The 27,684-nt window shown below is 44.7% G+C and overlaps 1 protein-coding gene across 1 annotated transcript in view; it reads left to right on the top strand.

The window, feature by feature from the left end:
- ADAMTS8 (ADAM metallopeptidase with thrombospondin type 1 motif 8) overlaps positions 1-14,679 on the top strand; it is a 63,367-nt gene extending 48,688 nt beyond the window's left edge. Inside the window, exon 9 of the mRNA XM_089660090.1 lies at positions 5,942-14,679. Within this exon, the coding sequence (XP_089516216.1) occupies positions 5,942-6,677 (736 nt within the window). The 3' untranslated portion in view covers positions 6,678-14,679. The remainder of the gene's footprint in view (positions 1-5,941) is intronic.
- The last annotated feature ends 13,005 nt before the right edge of the window (positions 14,680-27,684 follow it).

The following is a 27,684-nucleotide window of genomic DNA, read 5'->3' as shown; positions in this document are numbered from 1 at the left end:
ATGACTCCGTATTACTAGTAGTGCACGTAGTGAATGACGAAAGTGAGGCTTCCCACCTGTTAGATAGATGTCTCATCACACAGCAGAAGTAAAAGAATGGTACATCACTTCACTTTCAACACAAAACATGGCATCACTTTAACATTTGCAAATCATGTAGTGTTTCCATTTTTTTGTCTAACCCCTGTATATTGTATTCTGGTAGCTGTACGGGTTAAAGTAGAACTAGAGGCAATTATTTTTTTTCATTTTGGACAAAGTAAGGGAGGGTTATAACCCTTGTCACATTTTTTTGCCATCTGTGCCCCATTAGTGAGATTTACCATCACTTCCTGCCCCATAGCCAAAATAGGAAGTGAAAGGAAATCCCTACAAATGAAAGGAATTCCTTGGGGACCCCCAGGTCACCACAGTTTGCATCCTCGTTGTAAGATTTCCCCACTATTACTTTTCTGGAGACAACACAAAATTTGGTAATTTCTTAATGATAATGGCAAGCAGGACAAATGGGGGGGGGGGAGCGGAAGAATCTCCCTAACAGGGCACAGACAGCAACCTGACAGGTATTCTAATCCATTTCCACTCAAAAACAAAAAAACAGTATTGCCTTATGATAGCAGTCTGAATATAAAATCACTTTTGTATTCCACATGCCTATATGATTATTTACATGTACATACAGACCGAGCTGTCCAGCAAAAGTGACAGGTACAGTGGTACAACGCAGCACTGAATGGTGGGTGTGGCCAACTGCACTCAGTGGTAGGGTCCTAAAGAGTTAAGGTTAAATAATGCCTGAACCTACTCACTGTATACAGAGCACACATATGCCACCATTCTCATACCCGCACACTATATGCTTTCATTACTCTGCCACAAGTGTCTAACAGACATGAACAACACTCAGCACAACCATTTTGTAAAAAATTTAACTCTTTCATTATGTATGCTTTTTATCCTAACTTATAGGAAACCTTGATAAAATAGTCATTGACTAAATAGTAACCAGCAGCTATTGAATCATTGAACACTAAAAATATAGCATAAAGATAACAGTGGTCAGAACTTTGTCATAAATAGCCCAGCAGAGGGCAGTGGTCAGGAGTATGAAATGTCCAACAACGTTTATATAGAGCAGGGCATAGGAGTGTGTGGCACAGGGGCAGTATTCAGGAGTAAGCATTGCGGAGTGTTCAGGAGAGTGTATCACCCAGGGCACAAGGATAAGGAGTGTATATCACCCAGAGCACAGGGCTAAGGAGCATGTGTCGCAAAGGGAACTGGGTTCTGGAGTGTGTGTTGCATAGGGTACAGGAGTAGGTAACACGCAGGCCGGTGTATAAGCAAAAATCCCCCCCACACACACACACATACAGAGATTTCCCCCAAATCTACCCAGTGCACGGCTCTTACCCCAGTGCTCTCCCCCCCATTGCCCCCCCAGTACAGAGCTTTCCCTCAAATCCTCCTCCAGTACAGAGCTCTCTGTCCTTCGAATTCCCCCTCTCCCAGCTACAGAGGGAAGTACAGCAGATAATTGTAACAGTATGGGCGGTATGGTGGGCATCCACCTCAGGAAGACCTGGATCAGCAAGGAGAGCCCATGGGGCTGGGTGGCCAAATGACCAAAGAAGAAGAGGGGCAGTCATGGACTATTGGGTCTCACTGACACTTAGTAGCTCCGCATATGGGACTAGTGCCAGAGGTGAAGGTACAAGTGCTAGATACTAAGTACTGGTACATTCCAGCTGAAAAAAGCCTTGCTTACAGGTCTTGTCCTTCCCCTACCCTCTTACAGTAAAGGAGAAGATGCAGACTAATGAGCTTATCTCTCTGTCACTCTTGTTAGCAAATGAACCCTGAAGCACAAAAGTGTAGCACAATCCTAGATTTGCTAGGGGGAGCTAGACCCTAATGGTTAGTGAGGAGCTCAGGTGAGATAGTCAGAGGGGTCAAATTCTGGTCAGGACTGGCTGGCTCCTCTGGAATGTCCCCCCTTGGAGGCCTTGGAGGCAGTGGGTGGATCTGAGGACTGACTGGCTACACTCTTGAGGGACCTCAGTCAATCTCCAACAGGAGGTTTGGCAAGGGGCTGGGACTCCCTTAAAAGTGGAAGAGCCTGCTCAGTAACAGGAAGGTGGTGGTGGAAGAGGAATGTGGAGCAGGAAGATGTGAGGCTGAAGGAGGAAGGCTGCCAGGAGGCCTAGTGGGATGGGGCCTGCCTGCGAGCCTGGAGCTGGAAAGGAGGCAAACTCAGGACTCATTGGACCCCTGAGAGACGACCACCTGTATGGCAGGGAAGGAGCAGCTCAGCTGATAGGCTTGGTAGCAACAGCCATTCCACAAGTGGTACAGGAGAGGAACTGAGTGAGTACTGCTGCATCCCCTGGGCAGTTAGGGGAAGGAGCACTCTGGTTAGAAACCAGATTAGCCCTCTGCTAGTGACTGTTAACCATTTAAAGGAACAGGAGCCAGATCCCCTGCTCAGGAAGAAAGTTTTCAGATTGCTGGGTGAAAAGGAGTTCATCTACGATCTGGGGTGGTACAACTGGAGCTGCTGGCTAGCACTCCAACAGAGCAGGGCCAGTTCTAGCCTGTCCAATGTGTGGGTGCAGTAAACAATGTCAGGGGGCAGAGGATGGGAGGTCAGCAGGGCAGTGTACAGGGGGTCACCAGGACAGAGGATAGGGTCATCACTTTGTAGGGCAGGGAACACAGGCCATTAACTTGTACAGCAGTGTACAGGAGTCCACAGGACAAAGAACAGGGGGCAGCAAGAAGGAAGACAGAGGTCTCTGCTGGTAGGGCAGAAGATAGGACTCACTTCTGGCAAGGCAAAGGTAGGAGTAACTGCTGGCAAGGCAAAAGAGGTCAGGGGTCACTGCTGGCAGGGCAGAGGACAGGTGTCACTGTAGGGAGAACTCAGCAGAGGTTAGTGGTCACTTCTGGCAGGGCACTCAGCAGAACTTTTCCCATCCCTGCACTGCACACAGGCTGGGCACAGGCAGCAAATCTTCTCCTCGCCACACATTACACATATCTGAGATTGGATTCCCTTACACACAACCTTGATCTGCACAGTGTGTAGCTGGCTTCTGCACCTGAGCTACCACTCTGACCATGGAATTTCACTGGTCAGAACTGCAACATAGTAGCCAGCTACACACTGTACAGATTGTGGTTGTATGTAAGGGAATCTGATCTCAGCTATGTGCTGTGTGAGGAGAAGGAGCTCTGCTGCCTTTGCCCAGGCTGTGTGCAGTGAAGAGATAAGAGAAGTAGTTCAGCATAGTTGCCAACATTTTAAAAACATTTCCAGGGTAGCGGAAGGCTGGGGCAGTATATAGTGACAGGCTGGGGCAGTATAGTGGCAGGCTGGGGCAGTATGTAGTGGAAGGTTGGGGCAGTGTAGTGGAAGGTTGGGGCAGTGTAGTGGAAGGCTGGGGCAGTGTAGTGGAAGGCCGGGGCAGTATGTAGTGACAGGCTGGGGCAGTATAGTGGCAGGCTGGGGCAGTATGTAGTGGAAGGTTGGGGCAGTGTAGTGGAAGGCTGGGGCAGTGTAGTGGAAGGCCGGGGCAGTATGTAGTGACAGGCTGGAGCAGTATAGTGGCAGGCTGGGGCAGTATGTAGTGGAAGGTTGGGGCAGTGTAGTGGAAGGCTGGGGCAGTGTAGTGGAAGGCCGGGGCAGTATGTAGTGACAGGCTGGGGCAGTGTAGTGGCAGGCTGGGGCAGTGCAGTGGAAGGCTGGGGCAGTATGTAGTGACAATGTGCTCAGTCACTTACAGTACATCATGGTTGGGGTTGAAGACTTCCCACAGCTGGGCTGCTGTAGTCACTTCTCTTTCTTAATTAAGGCAGCCACACCCCTGGCCCCGCCCACCAACTCCAGCTGCCTCGGAAGACAGTGAAGATAACGGAGGGACAGTGACCTGTATTAGATGACAGGGGAGAGGTAGGGCTCGTTCACACTTGACTGTTTTACCAACGCTTGCCAAACGCCCCTATAGCAAGAGTGGCAAGTTCTAATGTGCTGAGACAGTCTGTGTTCCTGCATATACAGTAGAATTGCCAATTCTTCATTAACTTCTGTTCCAACAGAATGACCAGTTCTACACAATCCTGCATAAACCTACGATATACTCGCTGATATAATATGTAGACTTAATGACCAAGAAAGATATTGATGCATTCACATCTGCAAGCTATTTCCTTCTCTTGGTTTCACTTAAATTGACAGCAGAATGTAGGAGCAGGGTTCAGACGCTGCATATAACATATTATGAGTTAAAGCTGCGTCTCTACCCAGTAGAAGCCTCATTAGATGTAAGTATGATAATTCTCCAGGAGCATAACAACTCATCTGCAGGTTTCCAGGGTTGTGGCATCTTTTCCAAGAAAGTCAAGGCCTCTTCCCAGACTTGAATTACTGACATCAGCAGTGGTGAAGTGCTCAGTGTTAATCCAGTTATACATTTAACAATAAATGACTGATTATAGATTTTATCAGTTCCAAAAAGTCTTAACCTTAAAAACTGATGAATAAACACAAAAAGATGTACTTGGTGCCGTGATTGAATGTTCTTCCAGGACAAATAATTAGATGAATTAAAAATCACGATTTTAAAAGATAACATTCTTTCATTAAAAGTCATTGTTTATTGAATGTCAGTATTAGGTATGTGGTCAGTGCAAGGCAGGCTCTAGCTCCCTGGTGTCCTCCTCCCATGCCCGACTGCAGGAATTCTCCAGGACTTCCCCTATCCACTGGAACTCACTACCCCAATCCATCAGACTGTCAGCTACCCTCCTCACCTTTAGGCGCACCCTGAAAACCCATCTCTTCAGGGAAGCCTACCCCACCCTCACCTAACAGCCGATCTCCTCCACTCCTGCTACCACTCCATCCCCCACAGCCACTTCCTCCTGTACCACTATCCCCTCCCTCCTAGATTGTAAACTCGAAAGAGCAGGGCCCTCGATCCCCTCATGTATTGTTTTGTTACTGTATTGTCTCATGTACTGTCCCCCACTATAATGTACAGCGCTGAGCAAACCTTTTGGCGCTATATAAATACTGTATAATAATAATAATATACAAAGTAAATTCCTTTTCTCCACTGGTTGCAGTAAAGAAATTTGCTCAAATCCCTCCCATGGATCTATTGTGTTCACCAGGCAGTGGGGGGGAGCCAGCACCATCGGAAGAACACAATGACTATCGATCGATCTACTTGGGTACATTCAGCCTGCCCATACATGGTTCAAATCACGGCTGGTTCCTACTGAACTGGCCCAGATTCGAACTGTGTATGGCCAGCTTAAAGCTACCCTATTGCAAATTTGTTATCATTTTTAAACCGTCTTTCCTGTAAAAGAATACAGTAAATACTTACCATTCTCAGTGCCTGTTCTGCCAAAATCTGCTCTGATCACTAGAACTGTACTGGGGTGAGGGGATCTTCAGTAGTGGGGGGGGGGGGGGGAATCTGTACTTGGGGATTTTGGCATGAGGAGGGAGGTAATATTTGTTATACTCTCTCTACTGACTTGTGTGTTATGCATTACAGACCCCTGACACCTGTACTCAGTACATTACACACTCCTGAACCCTGTTAGACTCTCACTTGTGACACAGTAATGAAAGAATATTTCTTTAGGTACTAGAATAGTACCATATGTTAACATGTACACATAGAGTAGGCTTGGGTTTTATGCCCCTCCTACTGTTAACTTAATTTTGCCACACCCATCATTTTCTGTGCTCAGCCTATTTATTTTCTTCAAGGCTCCAAAGACTGACCCCCCCCCCCCCAGGAAAAAAAATTAAATTGCAAAAGGGTCACTTTAAAGTTGTTATACAAGTAGTATACAGTACTGTGATGGGCATACATAGAGACCATTGTCTGGAATGTGTTTATAAATACTTGTTATCTTTACCTAGGTATGGATATTCAGACATGGTCACCATTCCAGTGGGAGCCACAAATATTGACGTGAAACAGCGCAGTCACCGTGGCATTGTATATGATGGGATCTACCTGGCAATCAAAAGAGCTGATGGGAGCTATCTTCTGAATGGGGACTTTGCAGTTTCTTCAATTGAACAGGATGTCCATTTAAGAGGAACAGTTTTATTATACAGTGGATCCAACACCACCCTTGAGAGGCTTCAGAGCTTCCATCCTCTCCCTGAACCTCTGACAATACAAATCCTTCGAGTAGCTGGTGAGAATGTCCCACCCAAAATCAAGTACACATTCTTTGTGCCTAAGAATTTGCCATATGGACGACAAAAAGCCAAGGATAAGGTATCTCATCATTCACTCAGACCTCTACTAACTGCTCAGTGGTTTTTGGGAGACTGGTCTCCATGTTCCAAGAGTTGTGGTTCTGGGTGGAAGAGAAGAACAGTGGAATGTCGAAACACAGATGGAGGAGCCTCAGATCAATGTCCACAAGAGCTCAGACCCGAGGACATTCGGGCTTGTGGGGACTTACCCTGCCCCATGTGGAGAGCAAGCGTGTGGACACATTGCTCTCAAAGCTGCGGAGAAGGAAGAAGGACACAGAGAATATCCTGTGTGGACTATACGGGAAAAGAGACAGAAGATGATAAATGTGACCCAAAGAAACGTCCTGCAGCATCTGTGGCTCCTTGTAAGCTGGAGGAATGCTGAGGACCTTTCAGGGTGGATAAAATCCTGGCAGCTATAAACATTAGCCCCATTGCTGCTGGTAGAGATGGATGACTTGGATCAATCAGGATAAAAGACTTTGATGTGTGATCTAAAGCTGTGCTCTTTGTGAAACTGTAATACAGGGTCTGCCAGCAGCAATGAGAGCAACTGTGCACTATATGACAAGAGCAGATATTGCTCTGCCTTAAAGACTAACTACAAAACGGAGACACGTTTTGTGTTTCAGGATAGAAATCTACCTCACTAGAGAATATGTAACCTTTTGTATCAGCTCTATGTTCTATGTCTTTCAACACCTTTTCACAGGAAAGCTCAGAAGAGTTATCTATTGCCCTAAATGTACTTTCTTCTGCAAGAAGGTCATATTTTTGTGTTGCAGCATGTTGAAACCATGTTGCATAATTATTTCAGTGTACTCTTCCTCTGGGCTAGAGCCATAGAAGAGTAATGTGTTTGTAAACTTGCTGTTTCATCATACACCATGAACTTTCATATAAGCATTTATTTATCCCAAACATGTTGGGCATTGCTCAAGTTATGGAATTATACCAGAATGGATGTAATTGCTGCTTGCTGGCCACACACATACACTCTATGGCCATAAGTATGTGGATGTCCCTCCAAATGTGTTCATTTTAGACAATGTTCTGCTTTTAGCCTTGTGACAACAGATTTGAAAGGTATTCAATCCTATAACAACAGTTTTGGGGAAGGCATTTTTTCTGTTCTAGTGTGACTGTGCACCCATGCACATGGCCAGCTCCATAAAGTCATTAGTTTGGTGTGAAGGAACTGAATGACCTGCACAGGGCCCTGATCTCAACCCTACTGGACCCCTCTGGGATGAACTGGAATGCTGATTGCAAGCCAGGTCTTCACATCCAAAGTATTTGATCTCACAAATGCACTTTTGGATGTATGGGCACAATTCCCATATACACACTCCAAAAACTTGTGAAAAGCCTTCACAGAAGATTGGAGGATATCTTGGCTGCAAAGGGGGAACAACTCTTTATTCATGCCCATGGTTTGGGAAAGTGGTGCCCAACAAGCTCATTTACAGTAGGTGTTATGGTCAGGAGTACACAGACTATTGGCCATATAGTATATTTCGGCGCAGATCTAAATAATGTCTGTATGTCTGTAAAACAGACTGCAACCACAACTAATCCAGTGCTACAAACCACGTCAATTGTAGCATTAAAGAAAAGATCCTAAAGTTAGGCAATGAATTGCTTATGTTGTCCAGGAAGCTCTGCCACTTGCTCAAATCAAAGTTTCACTAATGGTGCCACTGTCATTTTATATAATAAACAAATCCAGAATTTTTTGCTTCTTGCATTGCTTCTGGTAACACTGCAGTCTCAATGTTTCGGTGATGTATAGCCTCTCTGATGCTCCAGCATGTATAAAAGAGCGAAAAGAGATGATGGTGCTGGAACCAGGGGCCTTACTACATTGTTACCAGCACAGTTCAAAGGATATGGATATTAGAAAACATAGAACTATAGCACAAAGGGCTTGGGAAGTAACATATCTGGTTTTGCTACTTGTCTCACTTTTAAAATTTCCAGAAAATCACATTATGTAAGTCTTGATATGATAATCTCCAAATCAGGTGTCCGCAGCCTTTCTTCCTATTAAAGCCTAACTCCAGGATTGCTATCACTTTATGCTGTCCCAAACAAACTATTTTCTTTACTAATACATGTGGCTGCTATCAGCAATGTATAAATTGTATGAAGCGCTGTGTGTCACTAGTGGGAATTCTCACCCTGTTCCCAGAAAAAAATCAAGTCTGGCTTAACGCTGCTCAGCCATTCACAAGAAGCCTGGGGATCAAGGGGTGGAGATCATGATGTCATCCACCCACCTCTCTACTCCTTGTATTCATTCATAGAAATACATTGCTTCCAGTGAATTGTTGTGTTCAGCACGAATGGATTTTGTTCCAAGAAAGGAACAGGAAGTCCCCGTTTCGCTGCCGAAACACAGTGCTGTATATTATATGTAGCTGATGCTACATATAGTTTATATAGCACTGATAGTGGCCACATGTACTAGTAAAGAAAACAGTTCTATTTAAAGTAATCGCAAAGCTGGAGTTTGGCTTTAAAGTGGTAGTAAGCTCTCCCCCACAACTTTATCACATATCAATCTGCATAAAAAACTTTAATGATCGCTGCTTGTAGATGTCTTCTTACTTGCTTTAGTTTTCTTGTAATCCTTCCCGTTCTGTGTAGTGACGTCACCAGCGCATATGTATCTCTCCCGTTATTCACTGTATGCTCCTAGTGCTGTCTGTCCATTGACAGGACGCTGTAGCCGTGATTTCCACTCCCAACAGCACTCTGATCAAAGCCCGTGAGACTGCAGATTCTCTCTGAACTTCTTGCTACATCCAATGTGACTGTGTGACATCATATGGGGTGTAAATCTTGGTATCGGGCTGCATACTATAGCGGCGATCAGCCTGTCTTGTGGAGTAAAACAGGTTGGCTATAAACGGTGGAGCACAGTCACCATAGGAACATTGGATCAAAAACGAGGCGTGGCTAAGACGAGATTGCGCATGTGCGAGAATACAGAAAGTGATACATGAAGGGGCAGAAGTAATATGCTATGCTATGAAAAGCAACATCGGAGTGGAAGAGTTTACTACCGCTTTAAGTATCTTGTTCAAAAGCATTAAACAACCGGTGTGCCAGTGAGCAATTGCAAGTTGTAGTTTTAGTTTGCTTTCAATTTCTGCACTAATAGTTGTACGACTAATGGCAAGTTATATTCATAAATTATTATATAATATTCATTGAGTTTAACTTTCCATTAGCAATACAACTGTGAGTACACAAAATGACTATCTGGTGCACAAAACAAGTTTAGCTCCAATGCATGCACTTCAGATCTCAGATCAGCTTAGTGAGCTGTCAACTACAGCCCATGGCAGCGGGTGCCAGCGCAAACGGTATTGCATGCTGTGCTGTGGGTTGCTGACACCTACTCTAAATCATCTGTATCCTCTGGCAGAACAAGGGTGGTGAAGATTCAGGTGTCTGCTAGCTGGGGGGTAAAAAATAAGATGTCTTTTTATGAGTTGTAAGGCCAAGCCACAAACCTTTTACCTGTTCGCGTTATTAGCGGATATTCCTGTAAGCCATTTTATTGTTAAATGGTGGGGTGTTTGCCAGTGACTACTGAGGCCAGCAGAGAGAAGACAGCAGCAGCTGCCTCATTTACAAAATGACTGTTTTTTTATGGAAGATGCTTTTGCTATCTTAATTCTTACTCAATACTTAGCTTCTCTTAAGAGCTCTTGCAATTCCCTGGCATTTATTTCCACTGATATTTATTGTGACTTTTAAGCAGGTCAAATTCAAGGAAAACAGCTTCATAGAAATAACAGTTCGTCAAGAATTTGTCTCATTTTTCATTTGCAATCTGGCATGAAAAAGACGACAACAAAATTGATTCCTGACCCTAGTTCCTGGATTATATGTGGTACTTCCAATACTTTCACCACATTGAATGTAGGACTGTTTTAGCTGGCTGAGAGTAAAGATCACTTGAATGGGCCCCAGGCATTTTTGTAAAAAAAAAAAAAGATCTCATCTTTACTTTTTATATTACATCTCAAAGGAATGCCTGACTAGCATTTGGAATTTTGTTGCTCGTTTTCCCTGTTGCAGATTTTGCAATAAATGATAGTGAGATCCTGTCATTCATCCATTCCTTCTTTCACCTTGTCTATACACAGAATGGCTTAAATTCTGTGACTATAATACAAGTTGTGTGAATGGACAAGGGGAGATGAAGGGGAGGATGGACAATGGGATCCTTTGTCATTACAGCCACTGTGCTTAACCCCTTCGGTGCCAGAAGACTGCTACTCTGGCATCACTGACAAGTGTATTTTTAAAGTAACCAGCAGCCAGAAGGACATAAGGATTACTTCATTAGAGAAGTCATTTGTTGGGTTCTGTATCCCCAAAAAGTTTTTTTTCTTTTTTTACAGGAGTTCACACAAACAGCTCAAACTACATAAAAGCTAATAAAAGGGATCTCTTGGCCTTCTGGAGCACCAGAGGTCTTACACAGACCATACATTATGAAATTTTCTTTCCTTCAAGTTCCATCAACACAGTCAGTGTTGATGGCGGAATCCCTCCTGCAGCGCTAACGTGTTCTGCTGGTGGAGGAGCTCAGGGGGCCTTGCCCAGCCGGCAGAATACAATGATTACTGCTGGTGGCTATAGCTGCCAGCAGTGATCAAGCAAAAAATACCTGCCAGGCTGGTTGTACTTAAGTCTGTTCATAGATTGACTTTAGTACAACCCACCTGCCCATAGATGGATCGAAATTTGGCCACTTCTTGCCAACCTGGCTGAATTTCAATCTGTCTATGGATGGCTTTAGAGGTACGAGATCTTTCATAGCCTCACAATCCAAGCTCTGTTACTTGCAAGGCTCCCTCTCCTGGTGGACCAATTCATATTTCCACCCACTTATTAATCAGCAATCAGTATATCATGTGTTACCCTGGAGACAACACTTATGATGTGTTCACCTGCTACTTGAGAGTCCTATTGGTATGTTAGCCTGGTAGTCCAGTAAGGGTGCCCTGAGCAGAAGCTATGCTTTCTTTTTATATTTCTCATAATGTGTTTACTTTCTACCAGAGAGCAGTGGGCAGACAATTTGATTTGCGGCAGCTGGCCTCTCTGCGCAACTCCCTTAGAGTACCTCACATTTGTGGCTGCTGTTGTGAATTTACTGGGAACACTAAAATAGATTTGTTGTGCAAGAATCTTGATCTCTTCGTTGCCAAGTATGCCTTACAGTTACAGTGTGACCCTTGCTGTGCTGTATTGAAAGACAAATCACTTTGTCACAATTCAAATTGTTTGCACTTAAAAAAACAGATGGCACAGTTTGCTTAGAATAATGTTGTCATTAATTGTGTCTAGAGTACAAAGGAATCATTTGCCTTCAGCAAGCCATTTTATGCCATATACAACATTTGCATTTATCATTATAAGGATTTAAAAAAAAAAAAAAAAACAGAATTCATCTATAGATTGGAGCAGTAAAGTATGGTACTCCAGTGTCCCTGTGTTTTAGTTGACAACATTTTAAGGCCTACACTTTTTGCAACACTGCTGCGATCATAATCAGATTACAGATCTTTCTTCTGGTGCAATGGTTAATATGAGATAAGTGTTCCTGGGGTGGTTCCTCTGTTTCCATAGACAACAGCTGGAAAACATGTGGCACTTCTGTGCAAATTTCCAAACAGACTGCCAAACATGGGAATACACGTGTAAGGGAATGTGGTCAGAGCAGGCTTACTGACACAAGGGGTCAGGCTATAGGAGTTGCTCATTAAACAAGCCTTCACCTTCAGGCTCCTTATAAGTGGGTGTTGTTGTTTTTCACCAGAGTTCCATGATTCTCTTTTCAGATGGCTATAGTGTTTTCCAAACATCTACTAAGAGTTTCTAGTGTTAGAAGGCACTAAGAATTTTTTTCAGGCAACTTTAACATGAAAATAACAAGCAAATATGTAACTACTATACACTCACTTCTACGGAAGAATAGGCAGAGGATGATGACAGGGAACCTTTGGCCTGGAAGGGGTAAACAAATCCAATTAGCCCTGTGATATTACATACAGGTTTCTGTGCTCTAAAGACTGTGTAGCATGCAAAGTGTGCCATGGTGCCTTTTTGATTGGTGGGTAAAGTTTCCTTTGTGGCTCTCGATATTCAATCACATGACATCTCAAAGGCAGAAAGGAAGCTGGTGCTGGATGACTTTCCGCTGCCAGGTGCTGTGATAGCTAGTCTGAACGAGGTGCATTTAGCTTTACAACACCCACTGTGTATCACCAACTTTGAATCCTGCTCTTATAGATCTCTGAATAGTGAAAAATAAAAACTCAGGGCCTGAAGGCAAACATTTCTTATCAGAACAAAGTTCCCCAGCCCATTCTGGATCTTCAATTTTAAACTCTACAAATGAGAGGGGCGAACTGTGAAATAAATGTAAATATTTTACTGATCAGACTCTTAAAACACACTTCCAAGAGAAGTTTGGGTTCATAAAAAAAAACAAACATACTGTACATATTCACCTCTGTGCTGCAGCATCAGTGTGATGCCGCATATGTCCCACATTGGCTCTAAGCCTGAGAACTGAGCGATCACATGACCGATGCTTACTTAGTTCTCGGTCTGCTCTGAGCAAAGAGCAGCAACAGTGTTGTCAGCCGACAGTGGACTTTAGCCCGCTAACGGCTCATTCTGGATCACAGAACAGCACAAGTGCATTCCTATGACCCAAAAGAGAATTTTTGGCCAAAAAGCTTTGATATTACTTCTGTTTAACAGTTACTATAAACTCACATTTGTAGAAAAGAGGTGATGTATTGGCAGTTCAAGCTCTTGAAGATGATGGGAGGAGAACGCTGCGGCTAATTTACCACGTCCAAGAGAGACACAACCTAGACCAGGGGTGTCCAACTTTTTGACCTTCCTGGATTACATTGGAAGAAAAGGAATTGTATTGGGCTACACATAAAATGCACTAATAATAAGGATAGCTGATGAGCAAGAAACATCGGGCAGATCATAAGTTAACGATCACTGATATAGATAATGTACCTATCTGAGTAATAAAACTTAATTTTTTTGTAATTTTTTTATTGTAAATGAGGGCAACATAAAACTAGTGTGATATTTGACACTGTTTTTGATAAACTAACGCATCGATATTTGGTTCGATGGATGTAGTAGCAATTCTTAATGAATGAAAGGTGCTCATCAGATATTTTGATTCTAATTTTGCCCTTTGTGTTCTTCATGCTTGAAAATAGTTGAATAGGTGCTGCTGAAAACTTATGACATGAATAAGGTGTGATAGTGAAGAGTGGGTTATTTTTCTTTGGGAAGATAAAACTTCTAAAAGTCCAGTAAAGAGACATTGTCAAATGTTTCTTCAGCCGCATGTGTTCGCTAAGTTTAAATGCATTTTTAAAAAAAAAAATATATATATATTTTTTTTTAAAAATCAACATTTTTAAGCAAGTTTATTGCTTTGTGTTGGGTCACATTCATAGCTGTCTGAGGCTGCATGTGGACCTTTAGGCCACAGATTGGACACTCCTAACCTAGATACTTCCACTAAATGCTTGTGAGTACTAGGCCAGTCAATAACAATAACTGGTGCTCAGTGCACTCACTGGGATGCAGAGATAGATGTTAATGACCTATTCAAAAGCCCTATTTAAAAACCTGTGAATACCCAGCCACAATCTGATATTATAATTGCTCTACAGGCTCCTTTATACCTACCAAAACTATGTAGTATTCAGTCAGGGTGGCACCCCAATGACAAAGTTATTGGTAAGTCTAAAGAAAATTGTACAATCAGATTGCAAGGTGAATGGTCAGCCTTACAGAGATGCAGATCCAACAGGATTCAGTGTGACATTCCTCTAAAAAGTTTTTGAAATATTTAGCTGCTCAGCTATAAAGGAAACGAGTAAGTCTCCACATGCTAATTAGATACCAAGTGTACCTGTGCCCTCATTTCTATGACAAAGAAAACATGAGAAGCCCATTTTCGGCAATGGTGCACTTTTGTAGATACCTGATGACGACTTCCAACTTGGAGCAAATCTGTTCTAGAAAAGCTAAGGAGGCAGCTAGGGAAAAACTTGAGCTCTCCCAATAATATAATTGGATCTGATAATCAGCTCTACATCAAAGATGGAGTCTTATCTGACAGTAAATGTAATATATCTAACTCCCACTGGCTGCCTTTCTTCTGCTAGTAAAGCATGATTTACTCAGTGATCTCCACTGAATGATGAGGTGAAAAAGAAGTCTAGAATGTATTTATCTTCCAAGTGTCTGTAACAATGCTATTTGTTTTAGATAAATAATGTAGCAAATGTCAATAAAACTCTAATTTTGTAGAAAAATCTATGACTACTGCATCATGGCTTTTTTGTCACTTAAAGTGGAACTTCACCCAAAAGGGGAAGTTCCGCTTGTCTGCATCCTCCTCTTTAAGTTTTGGCAATTCTTTTATTTTGGGGGGTAGCGGGTACCTGGTTTTGATAGGTATCTGCTCCCTCTTCCAGTCGAATAGCTTCTCCTCTTTCCCCGAAGCCTTCTGGGACATGTCACAGGTCCCAGAAAGCTGTGGGACCATTCACAAAGCGAAGCACGGCTCGCACATGCACAATGGAAACCTGGCTGTGAAGCCGCAAGCAGTCACAGCTGGCTTCCCAGAGTAAACATGCCGATGACTGGACCCGAAGATGGCCGAAGAGCCAGCTCAGGTGAGGACAGCGTTGGATCCCTGGATAGGTAAGTGTCCTATTATTAAACGTCAGCAGCTACAGTATTTGTAGCTGTTGACTTTTAATTTTTTGTTTCAGAGTGAAGAACTGCTTTAACCACTTTTGTCTGTCAATTTTTGTCTATAAAATTGCTCCAAAAACATATATTTTCTGGAACCAGAGAACCTGTATAATAAAAAGATAGTTGCAATTTTTTATGTTGTACAATATTTATGCAACTGTCTATTAAATGCATATTTTCAGGATAGGAATATAACAAAATTAATTTTAGTGCAAACACACACAATGCGATATCTCACAGGTGTGGTATGACTGCAGCTGACATACCCATGCATACCCTGGGCGTGTGTTTGCATTTGTGGGTTTGTGCAGGACAGCGGGGGTTATGTTTTTTTTTTAATACATACTGATATATATATATATATATATATATATATATATATATTTTTTTTTACTTTATTTATCATCGCTTCCGGTTTCATTCCTAGCAGAAAAGATTGAAGAACGGACGTTCCTCGGTCTCCTCCCCCGCCTGCCACGTTGAAGCCCTGCATTTTGGTCACAGGCTGTGTCCAGGAACCACATGGGGGGATCCAGCAGGGGAGAAGACTGCGCCACTTGCTCTGTGAAAGTGATCGTCAGCTATACAGCACCAGATCACTTTCACTATATAGCCGGTAGCAGTATTGCAGCTAGCAGCTTGTGCCTAACCCATCACTCTTTGGATGCACATACAGTAGTATGTCCATAAAGTCAAATAAGTTAAATTTGTATTAGCAGACCTCTCTGTCTGCCGAGTGTAATGGTCAAAATATAAGACCATATGATGAATCCCCAAAAAAAAAGATATTAGTGGACAGATCTGAGATATGTTCTTATAGTGTATTACAGATTCCACTATATCTATCTATAATACTTAGGTATTCTGCTTATGTCTATACTTAGGTATGTCACTTGGGTAAAAACTATGCATCTAACATGGCCATCCACTGGACATGATTATAATACAATTCTATTACACTCTATACATAGAACACTACGCCTCCAATATGACTGACCACTGGACATGATCATTGTACAATTCTATTACACTCTGTACATGGAACACTACACCCCCCACAAGACTGACCGCTGGATGTGATCATGGTACAATATTTTTACACTCTGTACATAGAACACTACACCTGCAACATGATCAACCATTGGATACGATCATAATATTCTGTTATACTCTAAATATAGAATACTACACCCCAACATAACCAACCAATGGAGAGGATCATAATACAATTCTGTTATGTTCTATACATAGAACATTACACCCCCAACATCACTGACTGGCGGAAATAATCATAATAAAATTCTATTACACTTTATACATAGAACACTACACCTCCAACATAAAATACCACTGGACATGATCATAATACAACTCCTAATCATCTAGAAGCAAAGCTAAAACAGTACTGCTAAGAATGCCCGGTTATGTTGCTCCGGCCAGTTCATTCTGCTTTGGCTGTGCTGACCATATCTCTGTCTACTGCCTTTACTGACCCAGGACCTTTTATGGGCAATGTTCCTGCTTGCTGCCTAGACAAAAAGTTTGGCTGTGCTGACCATATCTCTGCCTGCTGCCTGCAATAACCCAGGACTTTTTATGTACCATTGTCCTGCCTGCTGCCTGGACAAATACCTTGGCTGTGCTGATCATATCTCTGCCTGCTGCCTGTAATGCCCCAGGACTTTTATGGACCATGTTCCTGCCTGCTGCTTGGACAAATACTTTGATTGTGCTGACCATATCTCTGCCTCCTCCCTGTAATGACCCAGGACATTTTATGGACCATGTTCCTGCCTGCAGCCTTAACCATACTTTGGCTGTGCTGACCATATATCTGCCTGCTGCCTGTACTGACCCAGGACTTTTTTATGGACCTTGTTCCTGCCTGCTGCCTGGATGTCAACCTGCTGCCTGTACTGACCTGGACCAATGCTCTCCTCATACCACAGGTAATCATTTGTTTACATTGTTTTCTATAAAGTATTTGTTGATTTTTGTGTTACACTTGTTGCAATGCTGGACACATAATCTGTACACACATTGAAAAGGTCTTGAAGATGTGGTATCCCCATAATCAGAAGGAGTAGCAGAATGTATTTTGGGGTGTAATTTTTGGTATGTACATGCTATGTGTGAGAAATATCTTATAAATGGACAACTTGTTTTCTTTCCACATTTTCCAAAAACTTGGGGGGAAAAAATGACATGTTCAAAATTTGAGGGTGTTTCCACTGTCCTGGTGCTCCAGGGCATTCAAAAACATGATAGGTTGTCAAGAAATTAGATGTGTAATTTTTGCCCTTAGAAAGCCTAAATGTACTACTTGGATGTTGGGGCTCTCTATGTGGCCAGGCTGTGGAAAAGTCTCACACATGTGGTATCCCCATACTCAGGAGAAGTAGCAGAATGTATTTTGGGTGTCATTTTTGGTATGTACGTGCTATGTGTTGGAAATATCTTATAAATGGACAACATTGTGTAAAAAAAAAATACGTTTTCATTTTCTTTCCACATTTTCCAAAAACTTGTGGAAAAAAATGACATGTTCAAAAGACTCATTATGCCTCCCAGAACATACGTTGGGGTGTTTGCTTCTCAAAATGGTGTCATTTTGTAGGTAATTCCATTGTCCTGGTGCTCCAGGCCCTTCAAAAGTGTAATAGGTAGTCAGGAAATTAAATGTGTAATTTATATCCCTAGGTCACTTGACAGTGCTCCTTGCATGTTGGGCCTCTCTATGTGGCCAGGGTGTGAAAAAGTCTCACACATGTGGTATCACCATACTCAGGAGGAGTAGCAGAATGTGTTTTTGGGGTGTAGTTGCAAGTATGCATATGCCGTGTGGGAGAAATAACCTTTTATTATAACAATTTTGTTGAACAAAAAAAAAAATCTTCATTTTCAATAGATATATGGGAAAACATTACAACTTCAAAAAACTCACTATGCCTCTGAATAAAATCTACTTTCCAAAAAGGGGTCATTTGGGGGTTTTTGTACTGTCCTGGCTTGTTAGTGTCTCAAGAAATGAGATAGGACATTGGTACATCAAGTGTGATCAATTTTCAATGATTGGCACCATCATTGATCATGGTACAATTCTATTACACTCTATACATAGAACACTACACTCCCAACATGACCAACCACTAGACATGAGCATAATAAAATTTTATTAAACTCTATACACTACACTACACTCCAACACGGTCTGTTGGGAGTTCTAAGCATATCACCCCCTAGTGGCCAGCCACACTGCCTACAAGCCATTTAAGTAGCACATTGACTCTGCTCTGTGCGGGTATTGAAACACTTCAGGCCAGAGACCCACTTTGGAAAGGTTGTTTTGCAAGCAATGGTTGTTTTGCAGGCTAGCTGGTAAGTGCTGCTGGAAAATACTTTGTTTGTAATGTGCATTGCTCTTTAGGGTTGCCACCTCATCCCTTTAAAACCAAACACATATTAATTACACAGCTTCTTAGGCTAATTTAATGCAGATAAGGCACTAAGTGAGTTTAATTACCACCTTAATCAGCCACAGAACCTGTGTAATTATTATGTGTTTGGTTTTAAAGGGATGAGATGGCAACCCTATTGCCCTTCCATGTGCACTTTACTACTAAGGCTGGTTCTAAGTTGGGACAGTTGCCATTTTTTTGTGCAGTTGACTGAATTGGATGCAGGAACGCACTGGATGCCTTTGCAGTCATTTTGCTATAGCTGGGCGCCACGTGCTTCCCTGTACCTTTAACAAGGGATGGTCTCCTCCAGGCACACCTGCCTTTAACCTATTCATTGATATATGTGCTCCTACTATGGAGGCTCTGGAAATTTTAGAGTTAGGTCCACAGTATACAGAGGATGCGGGAATGTGGCTTACACATGTATTTGTGTATATAATTGGTTGTTCTGCAGGCTGGCTGGTAAGTTCTGCTGGAAAATGCTTTGTTTTTGATGTGCATTGCCTTTCCATGTGCACCTTACTGCTAAGGCTGGTTATGGGATGGGACGGTTGCAATTGTTTTGTACAATAATATACCCATATGTGCTGACCACTGGATACAATAATAAAATTCTATTTAGCTGGCCATACATGGCTCAGTTTTTTTTCTTTCAGACAGTGGGCTGACCAAAAAAAAAACTGAACCACTTTCCCCATCCACACATTCAAAGATTTGTGGGACTCCACCCAACTGTGTCATATTCTGACAGCAGGACTGCCCCATCATCATAATACACTGCTCGAACTAAAATTTCCCTTTAAAATTGTTAGGATGACTTCTCGTGAACAGGAATGGCCATATTTGGATCAAAATGTGTCTGGTCCCTGCCAAACTGGCCAAATATTGATCCATCTATGGCCAACTGTACACTCTATGCATAGAACACTACACCTTCAACATGACCGACCAGTGGACATGATCATCATAAAATTCTAATACACTTTATACATTGAATACTACACCTTCAACATGACTGACCGCTGGACAAGATTATAACACAATTCAGTTACACTCTATACATAGAACATCAAACCCCCAACATGAAAGACCATTGGCAATGATCATAATAAAATTCTATTGCACTTTGTATATAGAACATTACGACACCAACATAGCCGACCACTGGACATGATTGTAATACAATTCTGTTACACACTATGCATAGAACATTACACACCCAACATGACCAACCACTGCACATTATCCTAATACAATTCTATTATATTCTATACATTGTGACAGGATGAGGCCATGCCTCTGTATAAAATGGCAGTCTAGGCCAGGATTTGTGGAAAACAGGCACGCTACTGGTACAAGTGTGTGCTGGCTTTATATTAGAGACCGGATTAGAGTTCAGGGACTCCACCCTCCTGAAGGGGTCTGTGACTGTAAGGAGGCAGAGAGGTGCATGTTTGCACCGTGCTGTTCAGGACAGGACAATTAAAGGCACAAGCCTCTGAAGGAAAAAGCAGTGGGGAGCTGCAGGAAAGAAAAAGTAAAGCTGACAAAGGTACAGTGTTTTGTGCATGAGCACTGGGACTGTGTGCTAAATGGTCTGGAGGACCAAGGCATGAGGCCTCAGCAGTAGAGCTGTGAAGAGAGCCACAAGGCTAATTACTGTTTATGTTCGTTTGATGGAGGAGACCCGAGTGCAGGGGCGGACTGACAACTCATGGGGCAGTAAGAGATAATGGGACCCCCTGTGCCCCCACCTACACTCAAGCACACCCACACAACACCCTACCTACATATCAGCTGCATAGAAGGGGCATTTACATATTTATTGCAGCAAAGACTGCATGAATGTTCCCGGCTTCTTTCCATAGAAGCCACTGGGCACTTTCAGGTTTAAAGATGGCTGTCATGTGGGGGAAGTAAAAGAGACAGGGGAGTGAGAGGGTGGGTAGTATGTGTAGGATGGTGTCAGTAGTTCTTTTATATTACTATTATTATTATTTTTTTTTTTACAATTTTATGATTTTTTTTACAAATTAATGTTTTATTATTTTTATCATTTATTTTCAAAATGCTTTTGGATGGCCAGTGGATGGTGTCAGTAGAGCAATTTTAATTTTTATTATCTATTTTTTAAATTATTTTTTACAACTTATTTCTGTATTATTTTTTTCACAATGATTTTGTGGGGCAGTGGACAGTGTAAGTAGGGAGTGAACAGGGAGCACTAGTACATGTTGGGCTGTCATTAGATTGGGATGAATAAACAGAACTTTTACCCCCTTATATCGGAAGGAAGGGAATGGATGGAGGGAAGGAAGGAAGAAAGAAAAGGGAGGGAGCGAGGGAATGGATGGAGGAAGGAAGGGGAGGGAAGGAAGGAGGGGTGGGAGGAAAGAATGAAGGGAGGGGATGGAGGAAGGAAGGGAAGGAAGAAAAGGGATGGAGGAAGGAATGAAGGAAAAGGGAGGGAGGGAGGAAGGAAGGAATAAAAAGGGAGAGCGGGAATAAAGAAAGAGGAGGGAAGGAAGGAGGGGAGAGAGGAAAGAATGAAGGGAGGAGATGGAGGAAGGAAGGGAAAGAAGAAAAGGGATGGAGGGAATGGATGGAGGAAGGAAGGAAAGAAAATGGATGGAGGAAAGAATGAAGGAAAAGGAGAGAAGGGAGGAAGTTAGGGAGGGAAGGAGGGAAGGAAGGAAGGAAGGAAAAGGAGGGAGGGAATGGATGGAGGAAGGAAAGAAGGGGGGGGGGAGGAGGGGTGGGAGGCAGGAAGGGAAGGAAAAAAAGGGAGAGAGGGAATGGATGGAGGAAGGAAGGAATGAAGGAAGGAAAGAAAATGGATGGCCAAAGTAATGAAGGTAAACAAGGGAAGGAAGGGGAGGGAAGGAAGGGAGGAAGAAAGGAAGAAAGAAAAGGGAGGGACTAGATGGAGGGAGGAAGGAAGGAAATGGATGAAGGAAATGAAAGGAGGGGAGGGGGGAAAGAATGAAGGGAGGGGATGAAGGAAGGAAGGAATGAAGGGAGGGAGGAAGGGAGAAAGGAATGAAGGAATGATTGAAGGACAAGGAGGGAGGGAATAAAAAAATGAAGGGAGGTGATAGAGGAAGGAATGAAGGTAAGGAAGAAAAGGGAGGGAGGAAATGAAGGAAGGAAGAAAGAAAATGGATGAAGGAATGAAGGAAGGGGAGGGAGAGAGGGAGAGAGGAAGGAAGGAAGGAAGGAAGGAAGGAAGGAAGGAAGGAAGGAAGGAAAAGGAGGGAGGAAATGGAGGAAGGAAGGAAGGGGAAGGAGGAAGGAAGAAAAGAAAGGGAGGGAATGGATGGAGGAAGGAAGGAAGGAAGAAAAAGGAGGGAGGGATGGAATGAAGGAAGGAAGGAAGGGAAGGAAGTAAGAAAAGGGAGGGAGAGAATGGATGGAGGAAGGAAGGAATGAAGGAGAGGGAGGGAATGAAAGAAGGAAGGAAGGAAATGTAAGGAGGAGAGGGGAGGGAGGGATGAAAGAATGAAGGGATGGGATGGAGGAAGGAAGAAAAGGGAGGGAAGGAGGGAATGGATGGAGGAAGGAAAGAATGGATGGAGGAAGGGATGAAGGAAGGGAAGGAGGGAAGGAAGGAAGGAAGGAGGGGAGGAAGGAGGGGAGGAAGAAAGGAAGAAAAGGGAATACATAGAGAAAGGAAGGAAGAGAAGGGAAATGAAGGGAAGGGAAGGGGGAAAATGGAGGGAGGGAATGGATGGAGGAAGGAAGGAAATGGATAGAGGAAAGAATGAAGGAAAGGGAGGGGAGGGAGTAAGGAAGGATATCAAAGGAGGGGAGGGAGGAAAGAATGAAGGGAGGGGATGGATGAAGGAAGGAAGGGAGGGAAGAAGGGAGAAAGGAAGGAAGGATTGAAGGAAGGGGAGGGAAGGGGGAAAGAAGGAAGGAATGATTGAAAGACAAGGAAGAAGGTAAGGAAAAAATTAAGGGAGGGTATAGAGGAAGGAATGAAGGTTAGGAATAAAAGGGAGGGAGGGAATGGAGGAAGGAAGGAAAGAAGAAAATTAATGGAGGATGGAATGAAGGAAGGGGAGGGAAGGAAGAAGGGGAGGAAGGAAGGAAGAAAAAGGAGGGATGAAATAGATGAAGGAAGGAAAGAAGGGGAGAGAGGGAGAGTGAAAGGAAGGAAGGGAAAGAGGGAGGGAGGGAAGGAAGGAAAGAATGAAGGGAGGGGATGGAGGAAGGAAGAAAAGGGAGGGAGGGAATGGATGGAGGAAGGAAGGAAATGGATGGAGGAAAGAATGAAGGAAAGGGAAGGAAGGAGGGGAGGGAGGAAGAAAGGAAATGAAAGGAGGGGAGGGAGGCAGGAAGGAAGGAAGGATATGAAAGGAGGGGAGGGAGGAATGAATGAAGGGAGGGGATGAAGGAAGGAATGAAGGTAAGGAAGAAAAGGGAGGGAGGGAATGGAGGAAGGAAGGAAGGAAGGAAGGAAGGAAGAAAGAAAATGGATGGAGGACAGAATGAAGGAAGGGGAAGGAAGAAAGGAGGGGAGGAAGGAAGGAAGGAAGGGAGGGAAGGAAGAAGGGAGAAAGGAAGGAAGGATTGAAGGAAGGGGAGGGAAGGGGGAAAGAAGGAAGGAATGATTGAAAGACAAGGAAGAAGGTAAGGAAAAAATTAAGGGAGGGTATAGAGGAAGGAATGAAGGTTAGGAATAAAAGGGAGGGAGGGAATGGAGGAAGGAAGGAAAGAAGAAAATTAATGGAGGATGGAATGAAGGAAGGGGAGGAAGGAAGGAAGAAAAAGGAAGGATAAAATAGATGAAGGAAGGAAGGAAAGAAGGGGAAGGAGAGAGAGCGAAAGGAAGGAAGGGAGAGAGGGAGGGAAGGAAGGAAGGAAGGAAGGAGAGAATGAAGGGAGGGGATGGAGGAAGGAAGAAAAGGGAGGGAGGGAATGGATGGAAGAAGAAAGGAAATGGATGGAGGAAGGAATGAAGGAAGGAAGGGAGGGAAAGATGGAAGGAAGAAAAGGGAGAGAAGGAATGGAAGGAGGAAGGAAGGAATGAAGAAAGGAGGAAGGAAGGAAAGGAAGGGGGGAGAGAGAGGGACAGAAGGAGAGGAAGGGAGGTAGAGAGAGAGAAGTAGAGAGAGAGAGAGGTAGAGAGAGAGAGAGAGAGGGAGCGGAGGGGGAGAATCACAGAGCTACCGACTGACCTGGACAGGAGAGGCAGAGCAGATCATCTCTCCTCTGCTCTGCAGTGGAGGATGGGGGAGGGGCTGGACACTGTCAGAGAAGACAAGGCATCAGAGACCTGCAAGGGGGGGGCCTGAGGATCACAGAGGGGGGGCCCAGGAGGGAAATCCGATGCACAGTCAGGGATGATCGGTGCAGTGGAGGGACAGTGACAGCACCGATCTCCCTGCATGGATTTCAACGAGGCAGCTGGAAGGCTCTCTGTCAGGGATCGCGGCTCCGTAGTCCCGGATCGCGGCGCCGTCCCCCGCGCATGCGCACTGGCGGCAGATCGCGCCGGGACACAGGCACTAGGTCCCGGCGAGCCGCGGCTGACAGGACGCTGCGCATGCGCAGTAGGAGCCGCGGGCGCGCCTCAGGCGTCCAATGACAGCCGGGGGCGCGTCCTAGCCGGCCAATTACAGTGCAGGGCGCACTATTTAAAGATGCCCTGCACTGTCACAGATTGCCGCAAGGTCTTTCTGTGATTCTGAGTTCCTGCACCCGTCTAGTGACCCTGATTACGCTGCCTGCCCCTGTGATTGACCCGGATTGCCCTGACTACGCTGCCTGCTCCTGTGATTGACCCGGATTGTCCTGACTACTCTGCCTGCTCCTGTGATTGACCCGGATTGCCCTGACCATTCTACGAACTGACTTACCCTGCTGATCCTGCGTGTGACCCGACTACTCTTTGCCCACCGATTCTGTACCCCGCTTACCCTCACGGGCCCACGATCCGTTACTACCCTGCTGAGGCTGCCATCCTCTTCACATCTGGCTCTCCCGGTACCTGTCCCCGGAGGTCTCCTCAGCCACTGGTGGGCCTGCTCGGAGGTCGTGACCTGGCCCGGGACTGTTTCAAGTCCATCCCCACCATCAGGGGCCCTGGTGAAAGCACAGCCCGGGCTTAGACCCCACGCTCTGAGTAGGTCTGTCAGTTGGCAGCCTGAGGCACCACCTGGCGGATCATAACACTCTCCCTCCCGTAGCTTTCAGCTGCTTCACTGAAATCCATTCATGGAGATCTGTGCTGTCACTCTCCCTCCCCTGCACCGATCACCTCTGACTTTGTTCCTGATACATATCATCCATGGGGGAAGGGTGTGTGCAGGGTGTGTGCGGCGGTGAACACCCCGCACCATGGATGATATGCCTCACACCTTCCCACTGCCCACCGGCTCCATCACCAGCACAGTGTCCGAACCCGGCACCCGACTCAGTCCACCACGTGAAGTGACAGGTGAGCTACTTCTGGGTCGGGATCTGAGACTGCCTCCTCCTCTGCTCCCCACACTTTCACTGGACAGTGATCCTCTCCCGGGTCCCCTACTGACCCCGGGCCCTCAGGCAATGCCCGAATGGTCAGTCTGCCCCTGCCCGAGTAGGAATCTGATGAGAACTTTTCTTTTGAATAAAGGTGGGCAGGAAAAGCTCTGAAATGTACTTCTGGCATGGAGTAAACTCGCAGTTTTGCACTACCAATGAGCTACAAAACTTGTCATAATTGGTGGAAGTCTGATGTAGGCAAAAGATGGCAGCGTTTCAGATCCTTGCATGCCAAAAAACGTTGAGTTACCAGAGATTGTTTGCTCTGCAGTGTGCTGTGGCTGGTGTGCCCCCAATTAAATCTGCATGGAAACATGTATTGTCTTGCAACCCTTAATGAGACAGTAAGAAAATTTTTCCTAAGGAGCAATCTGTGCTGCTGACTTCATACAGCCTATGTTACCTATCAATCATATTGAGGAACTTTTGGCTGAGTTTAAGAATGTTGCTTCATTTAAAGCATGACCCAGAGGCTGCTTGGTTGAATAATTACAGCCTTTCCTGCTAGTAAAGTTCCAAGAAGTATACTGTTTGATGTGCTGAGACCAAGATGACTATGACAAGTACAAAGCAGCAATCCGGTCTAGAGAGAGCTGGGAAAGTTCTGCTGACTCTGTGCGGTCTCCCACTGCAACAATAGAGGAGGTGTCAACTGGGTGGTGGAGCTGCAGTGAAGAGGTGGCTCTTTTTCTACATAAAGAAGGCTGGGATGTCCAAGACCCTGTGACACCTAGAAGGGTGTCTGTGGTTTCACCATGTGGCTGCGTGGGGAAATGCGCCAGGAGAAATGCCAAGTGGAGTGGTAAGACTGCTATGATAAATATGAGAGAGACTGATTGTGAGTCTAATACCAGTGAAGTGGCGGTAAGTTTGGTGAGGAGATCAGCTACCAGTAGAGCCTTGCTGCACTGTATAATATCCTGGGTAGAGGGGAAACACAGGTTAATGCTAAAACCACAGAGAGACTGATGATTGATTTTTTATGCCGTGTACTGTGTATCAGAAAGGCAAGTGGTAAAACTGAATATAATGTTTTGCTTACTAATGAGATTAAAAATGCTGAGGTAAATAATGGGTTAATGTAGCCTGCTAAGGCTTAAACAGAAGGGTCTTACAAGGTTAATGAAGCGCCAGTGCATGGTGATGAAAATGTGGTATTTCAACCAGCTATGTCACTGGTGACCACTGAGAAATGGGTGTCATTTCCCCAAGCAACCAAAAGAGGTGCAACAGAGGTGTCCCTGGAGATCTCCCAAGAGCTCACGGTGTTTGAGCTTGAGGTTTTCAAGGACAACTGTGTAGCCACCCTCATGGGTGAGTGTATTTCACATGAAGTGAAGAGTGATGTACTAAATAGCATACAGTCTCAAACTGCTAATGTGCAAAGACAGCTTATACAAAGCTGGAATGTTGATGATGATGATTTTGAGAAATGTATTACTGACAATGTTGATGAAGGTTTGATATTCCCTATGGCAACTGCAGGTAGTGCTGCAGAGTTGACTCACACAAAGACTCCCAGGGTTGGAGCCAGAGGTTGTCCAGGATAGCTCTGATACTGCTCTTGTGGACCAGAAGGGGAAGTTAGTTCAAATGGTACAACGTGTTATCACAGACTAATGATGTTACAACTGACAAGTGTAATGTGTCTGATACTGTTGAGCCCCTGGGTAGGTCTGTGACTCCTTGGGCGGATGCACTGCTCTGGAGAGCCGGCGAGTGGGGCCCAGACTGGGATAAGTGGCGCAAAGAAGTACTTATGTTGTTGGAAAGAGTGTCCATGGGTAATGTTGCGGTGGATACGATCGCTCCTGTGCCAGGAGGAGGGTCTGCAGAGCAGTCAGGGCGCGTTGGCTAATGGAGAAGTTAAAAAAAGAGCAAACAGGAGGTGCAAACCCCTAGTGCATTATCCAAGGTTTATTAACTACTTGCCAGCCGCAGATAGCCGAATGACGGCTACACTGCGGCCAACCAGTTCTGGGAGGGCATCATATGATGTCCTCCCAGAACGCGCTCTCCTGCGTGCCTCCGGGGGCGCGCTCCCGGCGATCTCTGTGATCTCTGTGTCCCACGGACACAGCTGATCACGTGATGTGGTAAAAGGCCAATCACAGCGGCCTTTTACCACGTGATCAGCCGTGTCCAATGACACGCTGATCACCGGAAAATGCAATTGCCGGTTCTCGGCTGCACTTTCCTCACGCTGTCGGAGCATGAGGAAAGTATTGCCAAGAACCGGCAGTTGTCAAAGCAGGAATCAGCACCAATCATCAGGGCACTGATGATCAATGCCCTGATGATCGGTGCCCAGCAGTGCCACCCATCAGTTCTGCCCACCTGTGCCCAGCAGTGCACCCTCCTGTGTTCAGCAGGGCACCCACCTGTGCCACCCAGCAGTGCCACCTACCTGTGCCCAGCAGTGCCACCCACCTGTGCCCACCAGTGCCACCCACCTGTGACCACTAGTGCTACCCACCTGTGCCCATCAGTGCAGCCCAGCAGTGCTGCCAGTCAGTGCCCAGCGGTTGTGCCAGTCAGTGCCCAGCAGTTGCGCCAGTCAATGCCTAGCAG

This window comes from Staurois parvus, unplaced genomic scaffold (assembly GCF_062004578.1).
Source record: "Staurois parvus isolate SC_StPar_1 unplaced genomic scaffold, SC_StPar_1.0 ptg001200l, whole genome shotgun sequence".
In the NCBI taxonomy this organism is placed as follows: domain Eukaryota; kingdom Metazoa; phylum Chordata; class Amphibia; order Anura; family Ranidae; genus Staurois; species Staurois parvus.
This window is presented reverse-complemented; position numbering and strand designations above follow the sequence as displayed.